This window comes from Cardiocondyla obscurior, linkage group LG08 (genome assembly GCF_019399895.1).
Source record: "Cardiocondyla obscurior isolate alpha-2009 linkage group LG08, Cobs3.1, whole genome shotgun sequence".
Lineage (NCBI taxonomy): Eukaryota > Metazoa > Arthropoda > Insecta > Hymenoptera > Formicidae > Cardiocondyla > Cardiocondyla obscurior.
This window is the reverse complement of record NC_091871.1, coordinates 7,892,301-7,913,889: the sequence shown is the minus strand read 5'-3', so window position 1 is coordinate 7,913,889 and position 21,589 is coordinate 7,892,301. Positions and strand designations below refer to the sequence as shown.

Sequence of the window (21,589 nt, the reverse complement as noted above, 5' to 3'; positions counted from 1 at the left end):
TCATAACACTATGACTCATATTCATCGCGCACTTTATTACACTATGACTCATAGTTTAAATTATTATAAAACAAGAAAAAATTGTTTAAATAGAAATTTAAAACTACTAAAATACGCATCGCACAATCCGGCGTAACGCGAATCTCTCAAGCAGAAGATGCCGTTTCCCGAATTGCATGTAATAGTAGTGACCGGCAATAATAGCATGACTCAATGCGGCAAGTGACTAACGCGCGTGCTAGGGTGGAGTGTCGTTTACCGCGGATCGCGTACGTGAGTCCTGAAGTACCGAAAGAAACGAGAAAACGAGGGAGTTGGAGGAAGGCATTCATGCTCTGTTCTGTTCGCGACCGTACATGTGAGAGAGAACGCACGAATGATCGCTAAGAAATCATTAGAGGCGCCTATAATGATTTCTTAGCGATCACTCATGCGTTCTCTCTCACACGCACGGTCGTGAACAGAACAGAACATAAAGATGCCTTCCTTCAACTTTTCCTCGTTCTCGCTTCTCTCGGTACTCAAGGTTCACGCACACGATCCGCGGTAAGGCCTAACGCACTCCACCCTAGCTCACGCGCGTTAGCCGCCGTCGCCACAGTAAGTCAATCATTGCCGGTCACTGTACTATTAGCACGTCTTACCAGACAGAAAATCGACACTCCGCGAGAGATAACGCGTACTCCGGCTGTACGACGATCAATTAAAAAATAAATTGAAACGCGAATTACTATATCCCGAAAGCGCGAAACAATATTCCGATCACGAAAAAGCATCCTTGTTTTATAATAAAATAACGTTCTCCGCGCACTAGATCACTCGCGGGATATTCACGACACTTCCGTTAAATCTTTAAACACGACCCTGAGACGTAAGCGCGGTCTAACTGTCACTTTAATCCTTCGGTCGGTGTAACGAACGACACAAAACTTGCACGAAGCACCGGTATAAAACGCGCCGCGATATAAAATATTCCTACCACGGTAGACACTCGCGGGATAGTCCACGACACTTCCTATTAACCTTGAATCCCGACACAAGAATCTAACTGTCACTTCAAGCGAGGTCCACGTCACCTTGTTGCGCGGTCAAAAGTCGTCGGTAGAATGACCGCGGAAACTTCCCCCAACCCCTTCCATGTTTTCCCTACTATCGCGCGGGATATTCTTTACCCCCTTGTGTTACCCCCACCGAGGGGTATTCACTATCCCGCTTTTTATCTCTACCGTTATTCAAAACGCGCGACCACTTTTTTCGATAAATTTTAGATTTCTGCACGAAGCATCGGTATAAAACGGGCCGCGATATAAAACATTCCTACCGCGGTAGACACTCGCAAGATAGTCCACGACACTTCCTATTAACCTTGGATCCCGACACAAAAATCTAACTGTCACTTCAAGCAAGGTTTACGTCACCTTGTTGCTCGGTCAAAAGTCGTCGGTAGAATGACCGCGGAAACTTCCCCCAACACCTACCATTTTTTCCCTATGTCGTTTCATGAATGTCAGTACTAATGCTGTGTTCCTATTGGTTAAAATTTATTGAGTGACATTTTGCACGTGTTTTTGGCGTTATTTATAAATTTTTATACTAAATCGTATTTTGCAAGTTAGTTTACAACAATTAATGCTATTTATTAATTATTTTTACAATATTTTATTAATCGAGTCGTTTCATGAATGTCAGTACTAATGCTGTGTTCCTATTGGTTGAAAATAATCAAGTGACATTTTGCACGTGTTTTTGGCATTATTTATAAATTTTTATACTAAATCGTATTTTGCAAGTTAGTTTACAACAATTAATGCTATTTATTAATTATTTTTACAATATTTTATTAATCAAGTCGTTTCATGAATGTCAATACTAATGCTGTGTTTCTATTGGTTGAAATTCATTGAGTGACATTTTGCACGTGTTTTTGGCGTTATTTATAAATTTTTATACTAAATCGTATTTTGCAAGTTAGTTTACAACAATTAATGCTATTTATTAATTATTTTTACAATATTTTATTAATCGAGTCGTTTCATGAATGTCAGTACTAATGCTGTGTTCCTATTGGTTGAAAATAATCAAGTGACATTTTGCACGTGTTTTTGGCGTTATTTATAAATTTTTTTACTAAATCGTATTTTGCAAATTAGTTTACAACAATTAATGCTATTTATTAATTATTTTTACAATATTTTATTAATCGAGTCGTTTCATGAATGTCAGTACTAATGCTGTGTTCCTATTGGTTGAAAATAATCAAGTGACATTTTGCACGTGTTTTTGGCGTTATTTATAAATTTTTTTACTAAATCGTATTTTGCAAGTTAGTTTACAACAATTAATGCTATTTATTAATTATTTTTACAATATTTTATTAATCGAGTCGTTTCATGAATGTCAGTACTAATGCTGTGTTCCTATTGGTTGAAAATAATAAAGTGACATTTTGAACGTGTTTTTGGCGTTATTTATAAATTTTTATACTGAATCGTATTTTGCACGTTAATTTACAACAATTTAATGCTATTTGTTAAGTATTTTTACAATATTTTATTAATCAAATCGTTTCATGAATGCCAGTATTAATGCTGTGTTTCCATTGGTGAATATTTTACGCAAAATATTTTATGCTTATTTTATTCGTTTGTGGGAGATCAACTGTTTCCTCGAGTGTCCGGTTGGATTTTTTAACTAATTTAAACCGTCTTTTTTATTCCCACAAAGTGCCAAGACTGTGCATCAACGGAAACTAATTTTTATAAAAGTTTTAAAAGTGACAGGTATGTGTTATTGATTAAAGTTTAAAGTCAGAAAAACAAATATTTCTATTTGTTTTACAGGCTTTAAACTTTATACGCAAAAGATACGTGACGGCAGCTAACCAACGAGACCATCCGGAGTTCCGGGGAAGCCGCAGAAGTCTCTCTGACAATTCCTAATGCAAGAGAAAAATCCCTGACTTACCCAGTACTTCAGATAGCACTGACACTTTGCAGAGTGAATTCAGGTATGTCATGCGTTAGAATTTAATTAGAGTACCCTCTTCTATCGTGAGGGACCGATTTTAATTTGCTCGAGAGCCTCAATTAATTAAAAAGTGATAAAATAGTCAAAATATAACTTTAACCTCAAAGTGTCACTTATGAGATTTTAAGTTTTAATTTAAAAATACTTCTGCTTTATTTACAGGTTTGGCGCTTTGGGGACGAAAGGTTCGCGACGGAAACTAACCAAGGAAACCGTCCGGAGACTCGGGGAAGCCGCAGAAGTCTCTCTGACCATTCCTGGTGCAAGAGAAAATTCCTCGACTTACCCAGTACCACAGATAGCACTAACACTTTGCAGAGTGAATTCAGGTATGTCATGCGTTAGAATTTAATTAGAGTACCCTCCTCTATCGTGAGGGACCGATTTTAGATTGCTCGAGAGCCTCAATTAATTAAAAAGTGAGAAAATAGTCAAAATATAACTTTAACCTCAATGTGTCACTTATGAGATTTTTAGTTTTAATTTAAAAATACTTCTGCTTTATTTACAGGTTTGGCGCTTTGGGGACGAAAGGTTCGCGACGGAAACTAACCAAGAAAACCGTCCGGAGACTCGGGGAAACCGCAGAAGTCTCTCTGACCATTCCTGGTGCAAGAGAAAATTCCTCGACTTACCCAGTACCACAGATAGCACTAACACTTTGCAGAGTGAATTCAGGTATGTCATGCGTTAGAATTTAATTAGAGTACCCTCCTTTATCGTGAGGAACCGATTTTAAATTGCTCGAGAGCCTCAATTAATTAAAAAGTGAGAAAATAGTCAAAATATAACTTTAACCTCAATGTGTCACTTATGAGATTTTTAGTTTTAATTTAAAAATACTTCTGCTTTATTTACAGGTTTGGCGCTTTGGGGACGAAAGGTTCGCGACGGAAACTAACCAAAGAAACCGTCCGGAGACCCGGGGAAGCCGCAGAAGTCCCTCTGACCATTCCTGGTGCAAGAGAAAAATCCTCGACTTACCCAGTACCACAGATAGCACTAACACTTTGCAGAGTGAATTCAGGTATGTCATGCGTTAGAATTTAATTAGAGTACCCTCCTCTATCGTGAGGGACCGATTTTAGATTGCTCGAGAGCCTCAATTAATTAAAAATTGATAAAATTGTCAAAATATAACTTTAACCTCAATGTATCACTTATGAGATATTTAGTTTGAATTTAAAAATACTTCTGCTTTATTTACAGGTTTCGCGCTTTGAGGACGAAAGGTTCGCGACGGAAACTAACCAAGGAAACCGTCCGGAGACTCGAGGAAGCCGCAGAAGTCTCTCTGACCATTCCTGGTGCAAGAGAAAATTCCTCGACTTACCCAGTACTCCAGATAACACTAACACTTTGCAGAGTGAATTCAGGTATGTCATGCGTTAGAATTTTATTAGAGTACCCTCCTCTATCGTGAGGGACCGATTTTAGATTGCTCGAGAGCCTCAATTAATTAAAAATTGATAAAATTGTCAAAATATAACTTTAACCTCAATGTGTCACTTATGAGATTTTTAGTTTTAATTTAAAAATACTTCTGCTTTATTTACAGGTTTGGCGCTTTGGGGACGAAAGGTTCGCGACGGAAACTAATCAAGGAAACCGTCCGGAGACCCGGGGAAGCCGCAGAAGTCTCTCTGACCATTCCTGGTGCAAGAGAAAATTCCTCGACTTACCCAGTACCGCAGATAGCACTAACACTTTGCAGAGTGAATTCAGGTATGTCATGCGTTAGAATTTAATTAGAGTACCCTCCTCTATCGTGAGGGACCGATTTTAGATTGCTCGAGAGCCTCAATTAATTAAAAATTGATAAAATTGTCAAAATATAACTTTAACCTCAAAGTGTCACTTATGAGATTTTTAGTTTTAATTTAAAAATACTTCTGCTTTATTTACAGGTTTGGCGCTTTGGGGACGAAAGGTTCGCGACGGAAACTAACCAAGGAAACCGTCCGGAGACCCGGGGAAGCTGCAGAAGTCCCTCTGACCATTCCTGGTGCAAGAGAAAAATCCTCGACTTACTTAGTACTCCAGATAGCACTAACACTTTGCAGAGTGAGTTCAGGCATCTAAGTTAAATTTCAGACTAAAATTCGGTTTATTTAAGTGTAGTAGAGTGTTCTAAATACAATTGAATTATTCTGTTAACTGTAAAGAATTTTTTATTTCAGATTTTTGGTGATTGGTGTTCTGCGAGGGTCACAGAAGTTTCACTGCACTTGAACAAGTTGTGAAAATAGTTCTGCGTATTCCTCGAGTGCCCCGTTGGATTTTTTATCAAATTTGAACTTCTCTTTTGCTGCCCAAAAAGTTCCAAGGCTCTACATGGACGGAAACTATTTTTTATAAGTGTTTTAAAAGTGACAGGTATGTGTTTTAAATTAAAAGTTAAGTTATTCATAAATAAATTTTTTTGGAGCCTCTTAGTTAAATTTCTGACTTAAATTCGGTTTATTTAAGTGTAGTAGAGTGTTCTAAATACAATTGAATTATTCTGTTAACTGTAAAAAATTTTTTATTTCAGATTTTTGGTGATTGGTGTTCTGCGAGGGTCACAGAAGTTTCACTGCACTTGAACAAGTTGTGAAAATAGTTCTGCGTATTCCTCGAGTGCCCCGTTGGATTTTTTATCAAATTTGAACCTCTCTTTTGCTGCCCAAAAAGTTTCAAGGCTCTACATGGACGGGAACTATTTTTTATAAGTGTTTTAAAAGTGACAGGTATGTGTTTTAGGTTAAAAGTTGAGATATTCATAAATAAATTTTTTTGGAGTTTCTTAGTTAAATTTCTGACATAAATTCGGTTTATTTAAGTGTACTAGAATGTTTTAAATACAATTAAATTATTCTCTTAACTGTGAAAAATTTTATATTCCAGATTCTTGGTGAGTGGTGTTCTGCGAGGGTCACAGATGTTTCACTGCACTTCTACAGTTTGTGAAAATAGTTCTGCGTTATCCTCGAGTGCCCCGTCGGATTTTTATTAATTTTGAACCTCCTTTTGCTGCCCAAAAGTTCCAAGGCTCTACATGGACGGGAACTTTTTTTTATAAGTGTTTTAAAAGTGACAGGTATGTGTTTTAGGTTAAAAGTTGAGATATTCATAAATAAATTTTTTTGGAGCTTCTTAGTTAAATTTCAGATTAAAATTCGGTTTATTTAAGTGTACTAGAATGTTTTAAATACAATTAAATTATTCTCTTAACTGTGAAAAATTTTATATTCCAGATTCTTGGTGAGTGGTGTTCTGCGAGGGTCACAGATGTTTCACTGCACTTCTACAGCTTGTGAAAATAGTTCTGCGTTTTCCTCGAGTGCCCCGTTGGATTTTTTATCAAATTTGAACCTCTCTTTTGCTGCCCAAAAAGTTTCAAGGCTCTACATGGACGGGAACTATTTTTTATAAGTGTTTTAAAAGTGACAGGTATGTGTTTTAGGTTAAAAGTTGAGATATTCATAAATAAATTTTTTTGGAGTTTCTTAGTCAAATTTCTGACATAAATTCGGTTTATTTAAGTGTACTAGAATGTTTTAAATACAATTAAATTATTCTCTTAACTGTGAAAAATTTTATATTCCAGATTCTTGGTGAGTGGTGTTCTGCGAGGGTCACAGATGTTTCACTGCACTTCTACAGCTTGTGAAAATAGTTCTGCGTTTTCCTCGAGTGCCCCGTTGGATTTTTTATCAAATTTGAACCTCTCTTTTGCTGCCCAAAAAGTTTCAAGGCTCTACATGGACGGGAACTATTTTTTATAAGTGTTTTAAAAGTGACAGGTATGTGTTTTAGGTTAAAAGTTGAGATATTCATAAATAAATTTTTTTGGAGCTTCTTAGTTAAATTTCAGATTAAAATTCGGTTTATTTAAGTGTACTAGAATGTTTTAAATACAATTAAATTATTCTCTTAACTGTAAAAAATTTTATATTCCAGATTCTTGGTGAGTGGTGTTCTGCGAGGGTCACAGAAGTTTCACTGCACTTCTACAGCTTGTGAAAATAGTTCTGCGTATTCCTCGAGTGCCCCGTCGGATTTTTTATTAAATTTGAACCTCCCTATTGCTGCCCAAAAAGTTCCAAGGCTCTACATGGACGGGAACTATTTTTTATAAGTGTTTTAAAAGTGACAGGTATGTGTTTTAGGTTAAAAGTTGAGATATTCATAAATAAATTTTTTTGGAGCTTCTTAGTTAAATTTCAGATTAAAATTCGGTTTATTTAAGTGTACTAGAATGTTTTAAATACAATTAAATTATTCTCTTAACTGTGAAAAATTTTATATTCCAGATTCTTGGTGAGTGGTGTTCTGCGAGGGTCACAGATGTTTCACTGCACTTCTACAGCTTGTGAAAATAGTTCTGCGTTTTCCTCGAGTGCCCCGTTGGATTTTTTATCAAATTTGAACCTCTCTTTTGCTGCCCAAAAAGTTTCAAGGCTCTACATGGACGGGAACTATTTTTTATAAGTGTTTTAAAAGTGACAGGTATGTGTTTTAAATTAATAGTAAAGTTACATCTAAAAAAATTTTTTTTAGGCACTCAAGTTCAATTTCTAACTTTAATTCTGTTTTATTTAATGTATTAGAGTGTTTTAATTACAATTTAATATTTGTTTTAACTGTGAATGAATTTATATTTCAGTTTGTTGGTGACTGGAGAGTTGCGTGGGTCAGAAAAGTTTTCCTGTGCTTCTACACATTGTCAAGAAAGTTCTGCTGCTTCCTCGGCCATCCTGTTGGATTTTTTATTAAATTTGAGGCTCCTTCTTGCTGCCCAGAAAGTGCCAAGCCTGTGCAACGACGAGAACTATTTTTATTAAGAGTTTGAAAAGTGACAGGTACGTGTTATAGGTTAAAAGTAGAGTGACTCTTAAATTAATTATTTTCAGGCACTCAAGTTCAATTTCTAACTCTAATTCTGTTTTATTTAATGTATTTGAGTGTTTTAATTACAATTTAATATTTGTTTTAACTGTGAATGAATTTATATTTCAGTTTGCTGGTGACTGGAGAGTTGCGTGGGTCAGAAAAGTTTTCCTGTGCTTCTACACATTGTCAAGAAAGTTCTGCTGCTTCGTCGGCCATTTTGTTGGATTTTTTATTAAATTTGAGGCTCCTTCTTGCTGCCCAGAAAGTGCCAAGCCTGTGCAACGACGTGAACTATTTTTATTAAGAGTTTGAAAAGTGACAGGTACGTGTTATAGGTTAAAAGTAGAGTGACTCTTAAATTAATTATTTTCAGGCACTCAAGTTCAATTTCTAACTTTAATTCTGTTTTATTTAATGTATTAGAGTGTTTTAATTACAATTTAATATTTGTTTTAACTGTGAATGAATTTATATTTCAGTTTGCTGGTGACTGGAGAGTTGCGTGGGTCAGAAAAGTTTTCCTGTGCTTCTACACATTGTCAAGAAAGTTCTGCTGCTTCTTCGGCCATCCTGTTGGATTTTTTATTAAATTTGAGGCTCCTTCTTGCTGCCCAGAAAGTGCCAAGCCTGTGCAACGACGTGAACTATTTTTATTAAGAGTTTGAAAAGTGACAGGTACGTGTTATAAGTTAAAAGTAGAGTGACTCTTAAATTAATTATTTTCAGGCATTCAAGTTCAATTTCTAACTTTAATTCTGTTTTATTTAATGTATTTGAGTGTTTTAATTACAATTTAATATTTGTTTTAACTGTGAATGAATTTATATTTCAGTTTGCTGGTGACTGGAGAGTTGGGAGGGTCAGAAAAGTTTTTCTGTGCTTCTACACATTGTCAAGAAAGTTCTGCTGCTTCCTCGGCCATCTTGTTGGATTTTTTATTAAATTTGAGGCTCCTTCTTGCTGCCCAGAAAGTGCCAAGCCTGTGCAACGACGAGAACTATTTTTATTAAGAGTTTGAAAAGTGACAGGTACGTGTTATAGGTTAAAAGTAGAGTGACTCTTAAATTAATTATTTTCAGGCATTCAAGTTCAATTTCTAACTTTAATTCTGTTTTATTTAATGTATTAGAGTGTTTTAATTACAATTTAATATTTGTTTTAACTGTGAATGAATTTATATTTCAGTTTGCTGGTGACTGGAGAGTTGGGAGGGTCAGAAAAGTTTTTCTGTGCTTCTACACATTGTCAAGAAAGTTCTGCTGCTTCCTCGGCCATCGTGTTGGATTTTTTATTAAATTTGAAGCTGTTTCTTGCTGTTCAGAAAGTGCCAAGCCTGTGCAACGACGAGAACTATTTTTATTAAGAGTTTGAAAAGTGACAGGTACGTGTTATAGGTTAAAAGTAGAGTGACTCTTAAATTAATTATTTTCAGGCATTCAAGTTCAATTTCTAACTTTAATTCTGTTTCATTTAATGTATTAGAGTGTTTTAATTACAATTTAATATTTGTTTTAACTGTAAATGAATTTATATTTCAGTTTGCTGGTGACTGGAGAGTTGAGAGAGTCAGAAAAGTTTTTCTGTGCTTCTACACATTGTCAAGAAAGTTCTGCTGCTTTCTCGGCCGTCCCGTTGGATTGTTTATATAAATTGAAACCTCTTCTTTCTCCACAAACAGTACCAAGCCTGTACATCGTCGGGAATTATTTGTTATAAAACTTATAAAAAGATACAGGTATGTGTTGTAAGTTAAATATTCAAATATTGTTAAATAAATTATTTTCAGGTTTTTATGATAGATTTCTGATTTAAATTTGGTTTATTTATGTGTAGTAGAGTGCTCACATTACATTTCAATAAGTTTTTTAACTCAAAAATATATATTTCAGTTATCTTGTGATTGGAGTATCTGGAAGGCCGCAGAATTTTTACTGTGATCTGTACTTGGTGAGGGGAATTTCTGCTGCTTTCTCAAGAGTCTTGTTGGCATTCCATTACAGTATCTTCATTCTACTTTCGTTCCACAAAGTTTGAAGCTTGTAAGTCTACGGAAAATATTAATAATTAACTTATAAAAAGTGACATGTATGTTTTATAAATTAAAATAAAAATCTTATAAAGTTTATGATTTTGAATGTTTTAAGTTAATTTTTTTATTCTAATTCGATTTTATTAAAGCTAGTAGAGTGCCCACGTTTTATTTAAATAATTATTTTAATTTTAAAATACATCGATACAGGTTAGAAAGATCGATGTATTTCGGCGATGGTAGCGCCGGGAGCATTTGGTAGACGGATATTTCTGGAACTACCAAAATCGATGCTGATATATATATGTCACCATCGATTTTGGTAGTTTTGAAAAATTCCGCCTACCAAACGCTCCCGGCGCTATCGTCGCGAATACATCGATCTTTCTAACCTTTTTCGATGTATTTGCGGCGACGTTAGCGCCGGGAGCATTTGGTAGACGGATATTTCCGGAACTACCAAAATCGATGCTGATATATATATGTCATCATCGATTTTGGTAGTTTTGATAAACTCCGCTTACCAAACACTCCTGGCGCTTCCGTCGCAAATACATGGATCTTTCTAATCTCTCTCGATTTATTAGGTATCGGAATTAATACTGCCGTGACGTCTCAACTTTTAGATTGTGATATTTTCTTGAGGAAATGTTGGAAAGATCCGAAAATCGACAATTTCTACGTGATAGATTTTTGACGTTTTTCACAAATTAGTTATTGATAAAATATACAGAACAAGAGAAAGAGATGTCTACAGATTGCAGTAATAGATATGCATTTGAAGCTGAGTGGTATGACAAGATTGCTTGTATGCTGAAGAAGTTTTATGTGTATTATTATCCATTTGATAATACTGTCGAATTGGTATGTTCAAGTTAAAGCAAATTAGCACTAACAAGTTAATTCAAAGTCACACAATTCAAGGCCTTAACATTTTTTTTTTTAATAATGAAAAATTCAAAGTTTTAGAGTTAAGAAATTATATGGATGTAGCTTTAATTTAAATGAGCAAATTATCTTTAAAATAACTTTCATATACATATTATGTATGATTAAAATTATATGTACTATGTTTCAGTTTGACTTAAAAACAAAGAAAACTTTTTTGAGAAGAACAACATGTGAAGGCATTATGGCTAAAGACTTTTATGTTGGTGGTGTAATAACAATATTTTCAAGATGCATTAAAATTACAGGTTATGCAGATGCTTACACCAAAACCAAATTAGAAATGCAATTACAAAAGTAAACAAATTACTTTATATTACAATTATATTTATATTCACTTATATTTATAATCACTTCTTTGATATTAAAATTTTTTAATTAATTAATGTTATTTTATTGTTACAGAGTTTTTGTACTTTTGAAACCAGGGGTTATTGACTACATGGGTGAAATATTGAAAGATATTACAAATTATGATTTTTGTATTACAAATATAAAAATGACAATGCTAACTGTAAATAATATTGAAGAGTGTGGTTTGCAAAAGATGTTATTGACAAGGAGTAAGTTAATTTTTTTAACTTTAAACATTATTTTTTCTTTTTTTAATTAAATTTTTAATATTGTAGCTATAAAAGTTTATTTCTAGGTTTGTTATAAATTATCTTATATCTGGCCCTGTCGTTGCTTTAGAATTACTAGGTGGAAATGGTATAGTGAGATGGCAAGAACTGGCAGGCTCAGAAGACATTAAAAAAGCATGTTTAACAACAGCATCTTCATTAAGAACTCTCTATGAAAAAGATGAGATTCATAATGCTGTTTATGGATCGAAAGACCCTGAAACAGCAATAAAAGTACATATTTTAATAGTAGTTAATCAAAGGGCATTTATTATGTCATAATAATCCTATTCATTGTTTTCAGGAATCACAATATTTCTTTCGTGACTCGAAAAGTAAAAGTAAAAATTTAAGAAACACCGCAACTCTGCAAAACTGCACCTGTTGTATCGTCAAGCCACATGCTGTACAAGAAAAACTTGTTGGTAAATTAATACAAATTATATTTAAAGTTCTAACGTATACTTAGTAAAATAATAATTACTGAAGAGTGGCCTCTAAACTTTATATTACATATTTCTTTCCGGTAATTTCATATTTATTTCAGGCGCTATTATCAACGACATTCAGAAGGCAGGGTTTGCGATTACCGCTGTGCAGCAATTTTATATTAATCCAATTAATTGCGAAGAATTTTTGGAAATATATAAAGGTGTTCTTGCTGAATATGCTGTAAGTCCCATTTGTTTTTGTATATATATTATTTTGTAAATAATTATTTCCGAGCTAAAAATAAGTTTTTATAAATACTTGCTGCTGCAGGCAATGGTAACAGAATTACAATCTGGCCCATGCATTGTTATGGAAGTGACCCACAAAGACGAGAACCTTAATATTGTTGCTAATTTCCGAGATTTATGTGGCCCAATGGATCCGGTAAGTGTGAACAATTTTAATTGCTTTGTCTCGCGTTACTGACATGCTCATTTGATACAGGAAATTGCGCGACAAGTCAGACCAAATACGCTTAGAGCAAAGTATGGGAAAACGAAAGTGCAAAATGCTGTGCATTGTTCTGATTTGACGGAAGACGGCATACTGGAGGTAATTAAAACCTTAGTTATATCTGCGATCTGCTTCTCCTACATAATTAATTGGTGTTACATCTTTACAGGTGGAATATTTTTTCAAAATACTCGATGGACGTTGAACGATTAAATTTATATCGTATAAAAAGTAAATAACTAGGTTAAATGTTTAATAAATTTAAAGTTTTAAAATATTTCTATTTATTAATAAAAAAATAATAAATGGGATTTTTTTTTATTACATAATATTAATTAAAATATGTTTTCACATAGTTCAACAATCACCTTTTGGATAAAAATTAACGTTTATATATGTTCAATGAATAAAGTAAATAAATTTTTTATTGAAAGAGAGTTCAGTATCTTAATTAATAAACGTATTAAATTTAAAGATTTATTTCACGAGCTTTATATTTACGAGAAATTTTACAACATTATACAACGAAACGATTAATTATCCGCCGATTCACAACGCTGCAAATTGTTTGTATGATTAAAATCAGTTTTGGTCAACGTGTTTGACCATTCACCAACAAACTTCGTCGCCGGAATCCACTGCCGATTGCTGTAGCTCTATCTCGAAGAAAACGCAGAATCTACCGTGGCTTAATAACGGCACAATGATGCGTGTCAAGGATTTAATCTGTAGTCCGCTAGCGGTGTAAAGCAGCAAGGATAACTTCGTTTCCGTTGCACTAAGCCGGACAGAGAAAGAAAAAGAAAAGGGGAAGCAAATTTTCCCGCGATACTGTTTAATCAAGTTATGACATTGAAAAATTGCGCATCAAAGAACATTACGCGATGTAAAAATGCGAAGAAGTGAAAAAATATATATTAAAAAATGATATGGAAATATAATACTTAAAGATAATAATAAATTATTTATTAGATAATATTAAAGTGGGAATTTCCACGAGGAAGAAGAAGGCAATCTTAAATTAAAGGGTAGCAATACGTTCGCAAATTGGCAGCAAATTTAATTCGACGTTTTATATTAAAACCTTGTGATCTACGTCCTCGTTAAACGTCTTGTTTCGTCTTGTAAACTTGTCGGCCACAAAATGAGGACAAATTGACGCTAAAATCCACGCAAACGGCAAAATCCATGCGAAAATGTGCCAAGAATTTGATAACGCGTATAACAAGCACGACTTACTGTTACATAACTTGATTAATTCTTGAAATATTTAAAGATTTATATATCAACAAATAAAAATCATATTTTATTCTAAGAATATTTAAAAATTAAAATTAATATCTTCATTTACGAAACGTCTACAAAGAACACATATCCAATACCGTCCATGGACACTTTGCGTTTAGTTGCTCACATTTCCCAAAGAGCGTTCAATTTTTCTTAAAGTATACTTAATATTTTACACTTTATTCGTACAGATGTCATTGTTTTTTTACAAGTAAACGCGAATGTTGAGCCAGGCTGAAAAAAAAAAAATGCATTCTTTGGCTGGCCACATCCTTGCGAGACGATTCGTCGCAACGTATATCGGATCGGTGTATTGGAATATGCTCTTTCCTTTCAACTCGTCAGCGGCTTGTATACCTCTGGGTAGATGTCAGTATTACGCATGACATCGCGGCGCACGGATCCATCGGTATTTTTCACAGATCAGTTACTCTACACGATTTTCAAACTTTTTTTCGTTTTCGACTGCGGCTGCTCGTTTTTTCTTATTTTGCATGTATTTTTCCTCATTTCCTGAAGCGGTTCTTCTCAAATCTTCACTTCAAGACTTAAAACAAGACAGAAGTTGATCGATTGTTGCGCAGGTATTCTTTGTTTTTTTTTATCAGAAGTCGCTTAATATTTTACAATGGCTCCTTATTAATTATATATAATTAAGTATAGTGTAATTTTAACAAAACACTTTATAGATACATGTTACATTAAATTTTCAGACATTAGATTTATTTTTGAAAAGGTAGAAGATAATAGAACGTTTTAGTATTTTTCGATCACGACAATCGCCGCGATATAAATTTTTACAGTAAATTTAGGAAGATTTTTATAATTTCTTGCGCGCTCTGATATTTCCATAATGAGAACTACTCGCACAAGTTGTAACAAGAAAGTACTTGTAATACCGCATTATGAAATCGTGTTATATTAATATAATAAATAAAATATATACCTGAGAAGTTGTTCGACTCGAGAAAAAAAAAAAAAAAAAAAAAAAAAATTCTTGCTTTAAAAATTAATCGCAGCACTTAATTTTCTCTCTATTTTTAAGTCTACATTAATTTTAAAAAATTGCATAGAAATTATTTTTATAAACCTAATAATACGCACTTGACGAATAAAATATTTTTCATTACATTATTGTTTCTGGAATTATTTTAAAATATTATAAAGACAGTTCCTTCTCTTTTCTCGCGTTACATTATTGTTCTCAATCGAGTAAATCATCGTCAGACATGCATGCCACTTCTTGGATGAAATTATCTAACATTCACTGCCCATGAGAAAATTCTAACTGTTCTCGAAGCGTGGTTTTACGCGCGCATCCACAATGTTCCATCCGCGAGACACGTCAAACCTTGAATGGAGAACGGCATTGCCAAGTAGCGAACAGTTTCCATAAATAGAGAACGGTTAAAACTTAAATTTTTCTTTTTTTTTATTTATCATTAGTAGATTTTTATTCGAGATCCGTCAAACCTCGAATACTTGACAACATACTTCCAAAAGAAGGAAAAGCGATGTTTGAAGCTTTGCTCCAAATTCCAATCGCGTTTTTAAACGTTTGATCTATCGAGAGGACACGGACGTTCGTCGCCTTCTTCCGCAAGGTCTGATGGTGCACAAATTATGCAATTAAAAGAATAATGGTACTCGCTCTGAACGACTCGCCGGCAACAACGAGCAATTTCATGTTGATTATGATGCTCTGTCTTATAATCTCGTGATACCGTCAAGGCATTGCAGAAGTGAACTCGCTGCGGTTGTACTTGGAAAAAAAAAAAAAAAAAAAAAAAAAAGATATCAGTCGCACAATTTGTTATACTTGAGCAAGTTCTGCTTTCGAGAATTTCGCTAAGCAACATTTTTTTTAACATAAATCAGTTCTTTTAACATAAATGTAAAAAATATATTTTTTTTTTATATTTAAAGTAGGTAGAATTGACTTGCGGAAATTGATCTTTCCTAACACTTGTTAGGAAGAGCTTTGTCGTTCGGTCAATCGACATTTATTTATTCCAACGAGCGGAAGTCGGTGTTGATCGTGTATACGCTACGAAGGTATTGTAAGACCGTTACATAAAAGTGACATTGGTATCTAAAAAGCATTTTGTGTGCCACGGACATGTTTCATTAACAACGGTATCACATCTTGTCAGATGTAAACTTTATTTCGTAATTACGAATTAAACGACGATTATTCGGAAAATTATTATAATACGCTTTAAGAGTTATCCGTTCGACGCAGACGATGAACCACTGACAGACGGCGGCGAGGCACGCAATACGAATTAGACATCTGACGGATGGAATCAACGACGCTAATTCGAATTCAGAGACGCACCAGGAAACCATGAAGATGATGATGATGCTCAACAGCTTCTTCAGCAGGATCTGTAAGGACTTCCGGCAGAAGGAGCTGATCCCGTTGAAATTAATATTCTTCGTTCAAGCTTCCAGTAAGTGGAGCTCGGAAAAACCGTTTTCTATAATCATCAAGCAACAGTGAAATCGTTTATTACATTTAAAGTATAATTAAATATAATTAAATGGAATTGAATTAAATTAAATTATATAGTGTTTTCTGATGTGATTGGGTTTTTTCAGCACTTTACGTTCTGTACCCGTACTTGACGATACACATGAGGGAATTGGGAATAAACGTGGAGGAGACTGCGATAATGAGTGCCGTCACTCCTGTCGTGGCCATGGTGATGCCACCGCTTGCCGGCATGCTAGCTGATCGGATAGGAAACTTTAGAGTGAGTTGACTAATTTTTTAACTTGATCTTTTTACATTTAAATTTAATTTAATTTTTTTTTTTTTTTTTTTTTAATATTTGTAAGCGAAATATTTTGATAGTTTGTCTTTACTGTGACATTGCCTTTTCTAAATTACAGATATATCACGTGCATTTGTATAGGTACATAAAGAGTTTACTGTAAAAGCATTGTTATTCGATAATTTTACAAAATTGAAAATTCAGAACGACAATGCATTTAATATTCAAAATTAAGAACTTTTAATACTTGATTGGCAGGTTAATATTAATGTATAACTTTTCTTAAGAATCGCTCGACAGGTTTAATACATTTTTCAGATCTTACTGGCGATATTTTCCGCCTTCGGTGGCTTGGCTGCTTTATTGTTATTGCTGGTACCAATCGGCAGAATGACAGTGGAGTTCCCGGAGAGGATCGTCATGGACCTCGGCTGCGAAGGTAGAAACGGTTCGCTACTGCACACAATGAGCCGAACCTATCCGTGCGAGATGCAATTAGAACCAGAGATCGCTATAAAAGTAGAAAGTTGTGGGTAAGCAAAAGGTCGCAATTACATATCATTAGTTTTGTTCTGTAGAACAGAATAACGCTACGAATTTATCGCGTTGCGTAATTTTGTTTATATAATAAGAAAAGAAAATCTTTTTTTTTTTTCTTTTTCTTTTTCTTTTTCTACGTTGAATGCAAGGTGTATTTTTTTTCTTTTTTCCTTTCTATTATTATTTCATATTTATAAATCTTAATATTTTCCGACATTAAATGTTTTAAATAGACGTTACTCCAACATTTTAGAAATATTAGCAAATTCATTCCACGATCTGTCATTAATTTAAACTACGTATCGTGGAAATAATTTTTATCACGAGTAATCTCGTGTGCTAACGCTTTGTCACCCAGCCAGGCACACGTATGAACGTCGGTTTTCCTGTTTGCTTTGAAATATTTTGTAATAACCCGCTCTGTTCAAACAACAAATAAAAAAAATTCCGTCAAGCGCTGCCGTTTATTATTACAAGCTCTAATAGCGTTTTAACGATAGGAGAGTAAATTTACGACATGACATTTTAATCGCTTTCTTCAACGTCATACATTCGCAATCAGTATGTTCAACGAAACGTTTTTTTCTTTTTTTCTTCTTCTTCTTCTTTTCCTTTCTGTACAGATTCGTATGCCGCGTGGAAACGGACAACGAGACGGATCGCAATCTGATTCTGAGATCGGGGCTTTATATGGTCCAGGATCTGAATTTTCAGAGTGGCGTTAACACCTCGTACAAATATATCGTTGAGCAGAGCGACGTGTCCACGGTACGTTGTGCATCGAAGATACGTTGAGATACCGCCTGTCACTGACTTACGGATACCTGATACTTAATATCGAGTAACGGATAAGCGGTGAGGTTGTGGGGGAATAAGGTGGACGTACAAAGAGATGTCAATGCAAGCAACATATGCTTAGCACCTCTGAGATCTTGAATATCAATAGATAAAAGATCCGTTAAGGAAAGGCCTAAGTGGGGACCCTTGTACTATTAATAACGATAATAATTATTATCAATAATTAGCTTTAATTATAAAATTGGACCACATAGGCCTGTCGTAACAGATATCTAGTTGTGCAGAGATGTAAATCTTAAATTAATAATAATAATCTTATGATTTTTGCATGGTAATACTAGAATGTTGATAATAACGTTCCTGCGTTTAATCATTGCAGAGCGCTAACCAGTTGGAAGATCTAAAGGAACATCGGCGATTAAGAAATAATGAGTTTTTTAAAACTGTCATCCGCCAAATTTCCAAGACGCATTACTTTTTCCCGACGGATCAGCTGTTCTCATTTTCGTGTACGTCGGGACAGGTTCAAGACCCCGACGATTTTACAACCGAAACGCCATGCACATTTGATAGTTTAACGAGGCCGAAGGTAGAGAAGAAGACTAACAAATATACTTTATAACGTAATAATATCCGTATGTATCCGGAAATGTCGGAAAACTCGCACCAAGTCTGAAAGTTGTTTTTTTTTTTTTTTCTTTTTTTTTGTCGTAATTAAATTTCTAAAAAGGCGAGTCGGTATTATATTGCTTCTGAAAATGAGGGATGAGCGAGAGCAGAGACCAAGTAAAGTAATTTTTTTAAGGACAACGACAAGCGAATAAAAAATAATCGTTTGTACAAATCGAAAATTAAAAGTTTGCAACCAGACGATGTGGATTTGCGCGAGGAGCGGCAAAGATTTCTGACGGAGAAGTTATCCTGGGCTGGTCAAGAGTTTCAGAGGCCCGTTTGCGACGATCCGGACTTTGCGAGCGATCAGATTGCGATAAATGTGCGGCTCTATGATCACGAGGCGAGTCCCGACGCACCCAGCCGAATCTTGAGCGCAAACGAGTGCAAGAAGAAGTGCATAGTTACTCTACCTCGCAACGCGGTGTGCTCGAATATGAATATGGAAGTCGAGTACAACATAACTCTAACGTTCTGGCTTTATCTCGTCATTCGAGTATTCATAGGTGCGTGTTTCAACGTTCCAACTGCCTGTCGAGATAATTATGATAAAAATCTGTAATCACTCCGCGCGGCGGCGGCGGCGGCGGCATACGGCAGGATACGATTCTTTTCGAATCCGAGAAAGGAAGTAATCATTCTCCACGGTGCTTTTGATGTATTGAATGTAATTTCAGCCTGTGGAAAAGTTTTGCCTCGGAAAACTAAAAAAATTCGATATTGTAATAAATTTGAAAAAAAAAAAAAAAAAAGTAATACCTAAACTTTAAATTACAAATGATAAGAAAGACGCATTCTTTAAATTTAATTTTCTTTTTTAATTTTATTATCGCAAAGTTAACTTAAAATTAATTTAATATTTTGCAAAATGCAAATGTATTGGAAGACAAAAAAGTTTAAATTTTTCAGGTATTATCGGCGGCACGACCTTCGCGATGTTCGAAGGTGCTGTTATAGCGATATTACGAGAACAAGAGGCAGACTATGGTCTCCAAAGAATCTACGGCAGTCTAGGAGGCATGATTTCTTCGCCCCTATCGGGTCTTCTCATAGATTACGCTAGCAAAGGGAAAGGATATACTGATTTCAGGTAACTTAATCACGTCTAAAAATATTCTATTATACAATTAATGGCACAATCTGGAAAAGGCAGAGTCTACCTGGCCAAGGTACTTGTGTACGAAAACTGTCCCACTCTACTTTTAATATAAGCCATAGTAAAATTAATTTCCACCAAATAATCGCCAATAGAAGTTTAACGACTGTTCTAGGCCGGCATTTTACCTTTACGCGGCGTTGAAACTTGCATCGGGCATTCTCATGCTGCTAATCAATTTAGAATTTAAAGTACCTGCTAGAAACGTCGTGAGTCAAGTCTTCACTGTTCTGCGAAACATTGAGACTGCCGTGCTATTCCTCGCATGCTTCGTTCTCGGTAAGCTAATTTACTTAAACTCGATTTAATTGGCACGAGCCAATTTCTTTGATACTCTTTAATAATTGAAATAAAGAAAGAGAGCGTTTAAGGAAAAGAAAAATATGTCAATAGGTACCGCCTGGGGATACATCGAGTCATTTCTCTTCTGGTTGATCCAAGACCTCGGGGGATCGAGGTCACTTATGGGCATTACGGTGGCAGTGGGTGGTATCGCCGGCATACCATTGCTGGCACTCTCGGGCCCGATAATATCGAAGATCGGCCACGCGAACGTGCTCTTCATAGGTTTCGTGTTCTACGCGATCAGGCTGGTCGGTGAGTTGAGTCGGCGCGAATACGAAATAATTGGCGACGAGCGTACGTACGCGGGATACGCGCGTTTAAAGATGTAATGAATCGCTTCCTGTGCAGGCTATTCTTTGATTTACGATCCTTGGCTTACTTTAATCTTCGAGGCGTTGGAGTCGGTCACTACGTCGCTCAGTTTCACCGCGGCGGTCACCTACGCGGCAAAGCTGTCAACCACAACCACCGACAGCTCGATTCAGGGACTACTCGGCGGCGTTTATTACGGAGTTGGTACGTAGAGATCAAGTTAATTTTTTTTTTTTTTTTTTTTTTTTTTAAGCAGTAAATTATTAGTAGTAAATTAATTTAGGTGAATAACATCAGCGCACTGATATCGATTGTTAATTTATAGGCAAGGGTTCCGGGAGCTTAATCGGGGGTTACTTAATGAAAGCCTTTGGTACCAGACCGACATATCAAATTTTCGCTGTAATGACCTTAGTAACTGGAATAATATATTTTATATTTAATGCGACCTATTTGAAGAAGCGATCGCAGATTGAAGGTAACGATATTGTAAAACAAAAACCGAAAAACTCCAACCAACAGGACAGCACGAAGAAGCGCACAAATGAAATTAGCCTCGACGAAAAACTGCAAAGTGAAGAAGTCAAAAAGAGCAATACGAAGGAAAATGACAACAAAGAGATTGCAAAAGAACAAGTATAAAATTGAAATACAAATTTAATTCAAATCAAAATTCGATTAAAAGACATGGACAAATTAGCAAATTAGTCGAAAAGTAAGTAACGCGATTCAATCAAAAGTTGAAGAACGCGGCAAGCAAGAGAGCTGTTTCATTAACTTTAGGAATTAATCAAAGTAAAATTACAATAACAATTGAACGGAAGCAACAAGAAAGAAAGGAGATAAAAAAAAATTACTCGTTATTGTCTAAAAAATAGTTTCCTCGAAACGGAGAAAATTCCAAAGATTCAAATAATATGCATTAATTGAATCTAATAAAATTTATCAATTGTATATAAGAATATATGTTATATTAAACTTTTATTTATTATTATTTTTTTTTTTTTTTATAAATAACGATTAACGGTTTAAAAGTTTAATTTAAAGATTAATCTAAATGCAATATATGTAAATATCATAAAATTGTCTGTAATAAAAGTCAAGTTTTCATATGTTCCAATATAAACCCTTGTAGAAATTTGCAAATGAATACTGCCGAATAAATACTAAAAAAAATTACGTATTTTCAATATTAAAAACATTGAAAATTATTTATCTTGAGAATTAAAATGCTAACAACACTTTTAATACCCAA

General features: G+C 34.7%; 3 protein-coding genes and 2 long non-coding RNA genes across 5 annotated transcripts in view; 4 read left to right on the top strand and 1 right to left on the bottom strand.

The window, feature by feature from the left end:
• Nucleotides 1-4,929: 4,929 nt before the first annotated feature.
• LOC139104818 (uncharacterized) lies at nucleotides 4,930-5,963 on the top strand. Its single transcript, XR_011546093.1, has 3 exons — nucleotides 4,930-5,091; nucleotides 5,208-5,403; nucleotides 5,561-5,963. It is a non-coding gene; the product is annotated as an uncharacterized lncRNA (long non-coding RNA).
• A 572-nt stretch (nucleotides 5,964-6,535) lies between these two features.
• LOC139104740 (uncharacterized) lies at nucleotides 6,536-10,025 on the top strand. Its single transcript, XR_011546083.1, has 10 exons — nucleotides 6,536-6,812; nucleotides 6,970-7,165; nucleotides 7,323-7,518; nucleotides 7,676-7,871; nucleotides 8,029-8,224; nucleotides 8,382-8,577; nucleotides 8,735-8,930; nucleotides 9,088-9,283; nucleotides 9,441-9,637; nucleotides 9,792-10,025. It is a non-coding gene; the product is annotated as an uncharacterized lncRNA (long non-coding RNA).
• Nucleotides 10,026-10,518: 493 nt separating this feature from the next.
• On the top strand, nucleotides 10,519-13,255 carry Nmdyn-d7 (nucleoside diphosphate kinase homolog 7). Its single transcript, XM_070660402.1, is given in 11 exon segments — nucleotides 10,519-10,795; nucleotides 11,010-11,176; nucleotides 11,285-11,418; nucleotides 11,421-11,442; nucleotides 11,529-11,736; nucleotides 11,807-11,927; nucleotides 12,050-12,174; nucleotides 12,265-12,378; nucleotides 12,439-12,546; nucleotides 12,617-12,678; nucleotides 13,034-13,255. Coding segments are annotated over 10 exon segments (1,152 nt in total). The 5' UTR covers nucleotides 10,519-10,678; the 3' UTR covers nucleotides 12,653-12,678; nucleotides 13,034-13,255.
• Nucleotides 13,256-13,505: 250 nt separating this feature from the next.
• The window catches only part of Capt (adenylyl cyclase-associated protein 1), a 43,567-nt gene continuing 35,483 nt past the window's right edge, over nucleotides 13,506-21,589 (bottom strand). Inside the window, exons 11-12 of the transcript XR_011546074.1 lie at nucleotides 16,837-17,022; nucleotides 13,506-16,214 (exon numbers count right to left, since the gene is read on the bottom strand). The gene's annotated coding sequence lies outside the window, so the exon portion shown is untranslated. The remainder of the gene's footprint in view (nucleotides 16,215-16,836; nucleotides 17,023-21,589) is intronic.
• LOC139104722 (major facilitator superfamily domain-containing protein 6) lies at nucleotides 16,055-21,558 on the top strand. Its single transcript, XM_070660391.1, has 11 exons — nucleotides 16,055-16,187; nucleotides 16,336-16,490; nucleotides 16,830-17,044; nucleotides 17,675-17,819; nucleotides 18,229-18,438; nucleotides 18,655-19,027; nucleotides 19,431-19,611; nucleotides 19,793-19,956; nucleotides 20,071-20,274; nucleotides 20,371-20,538; nucleotides 20,660-21,558. Exons 1-11 carry the CDS (start codon nucleotides 16,082-16,084, stop codon nucleotides 20,974-20,976), a joined length of 2,238 nt encoding a protein of 745 aa, XP_070516492.1. The 5' UTR covers nucleotides 16,055-16,081; the 3' UTR covers nucleotides 20,977-21,558.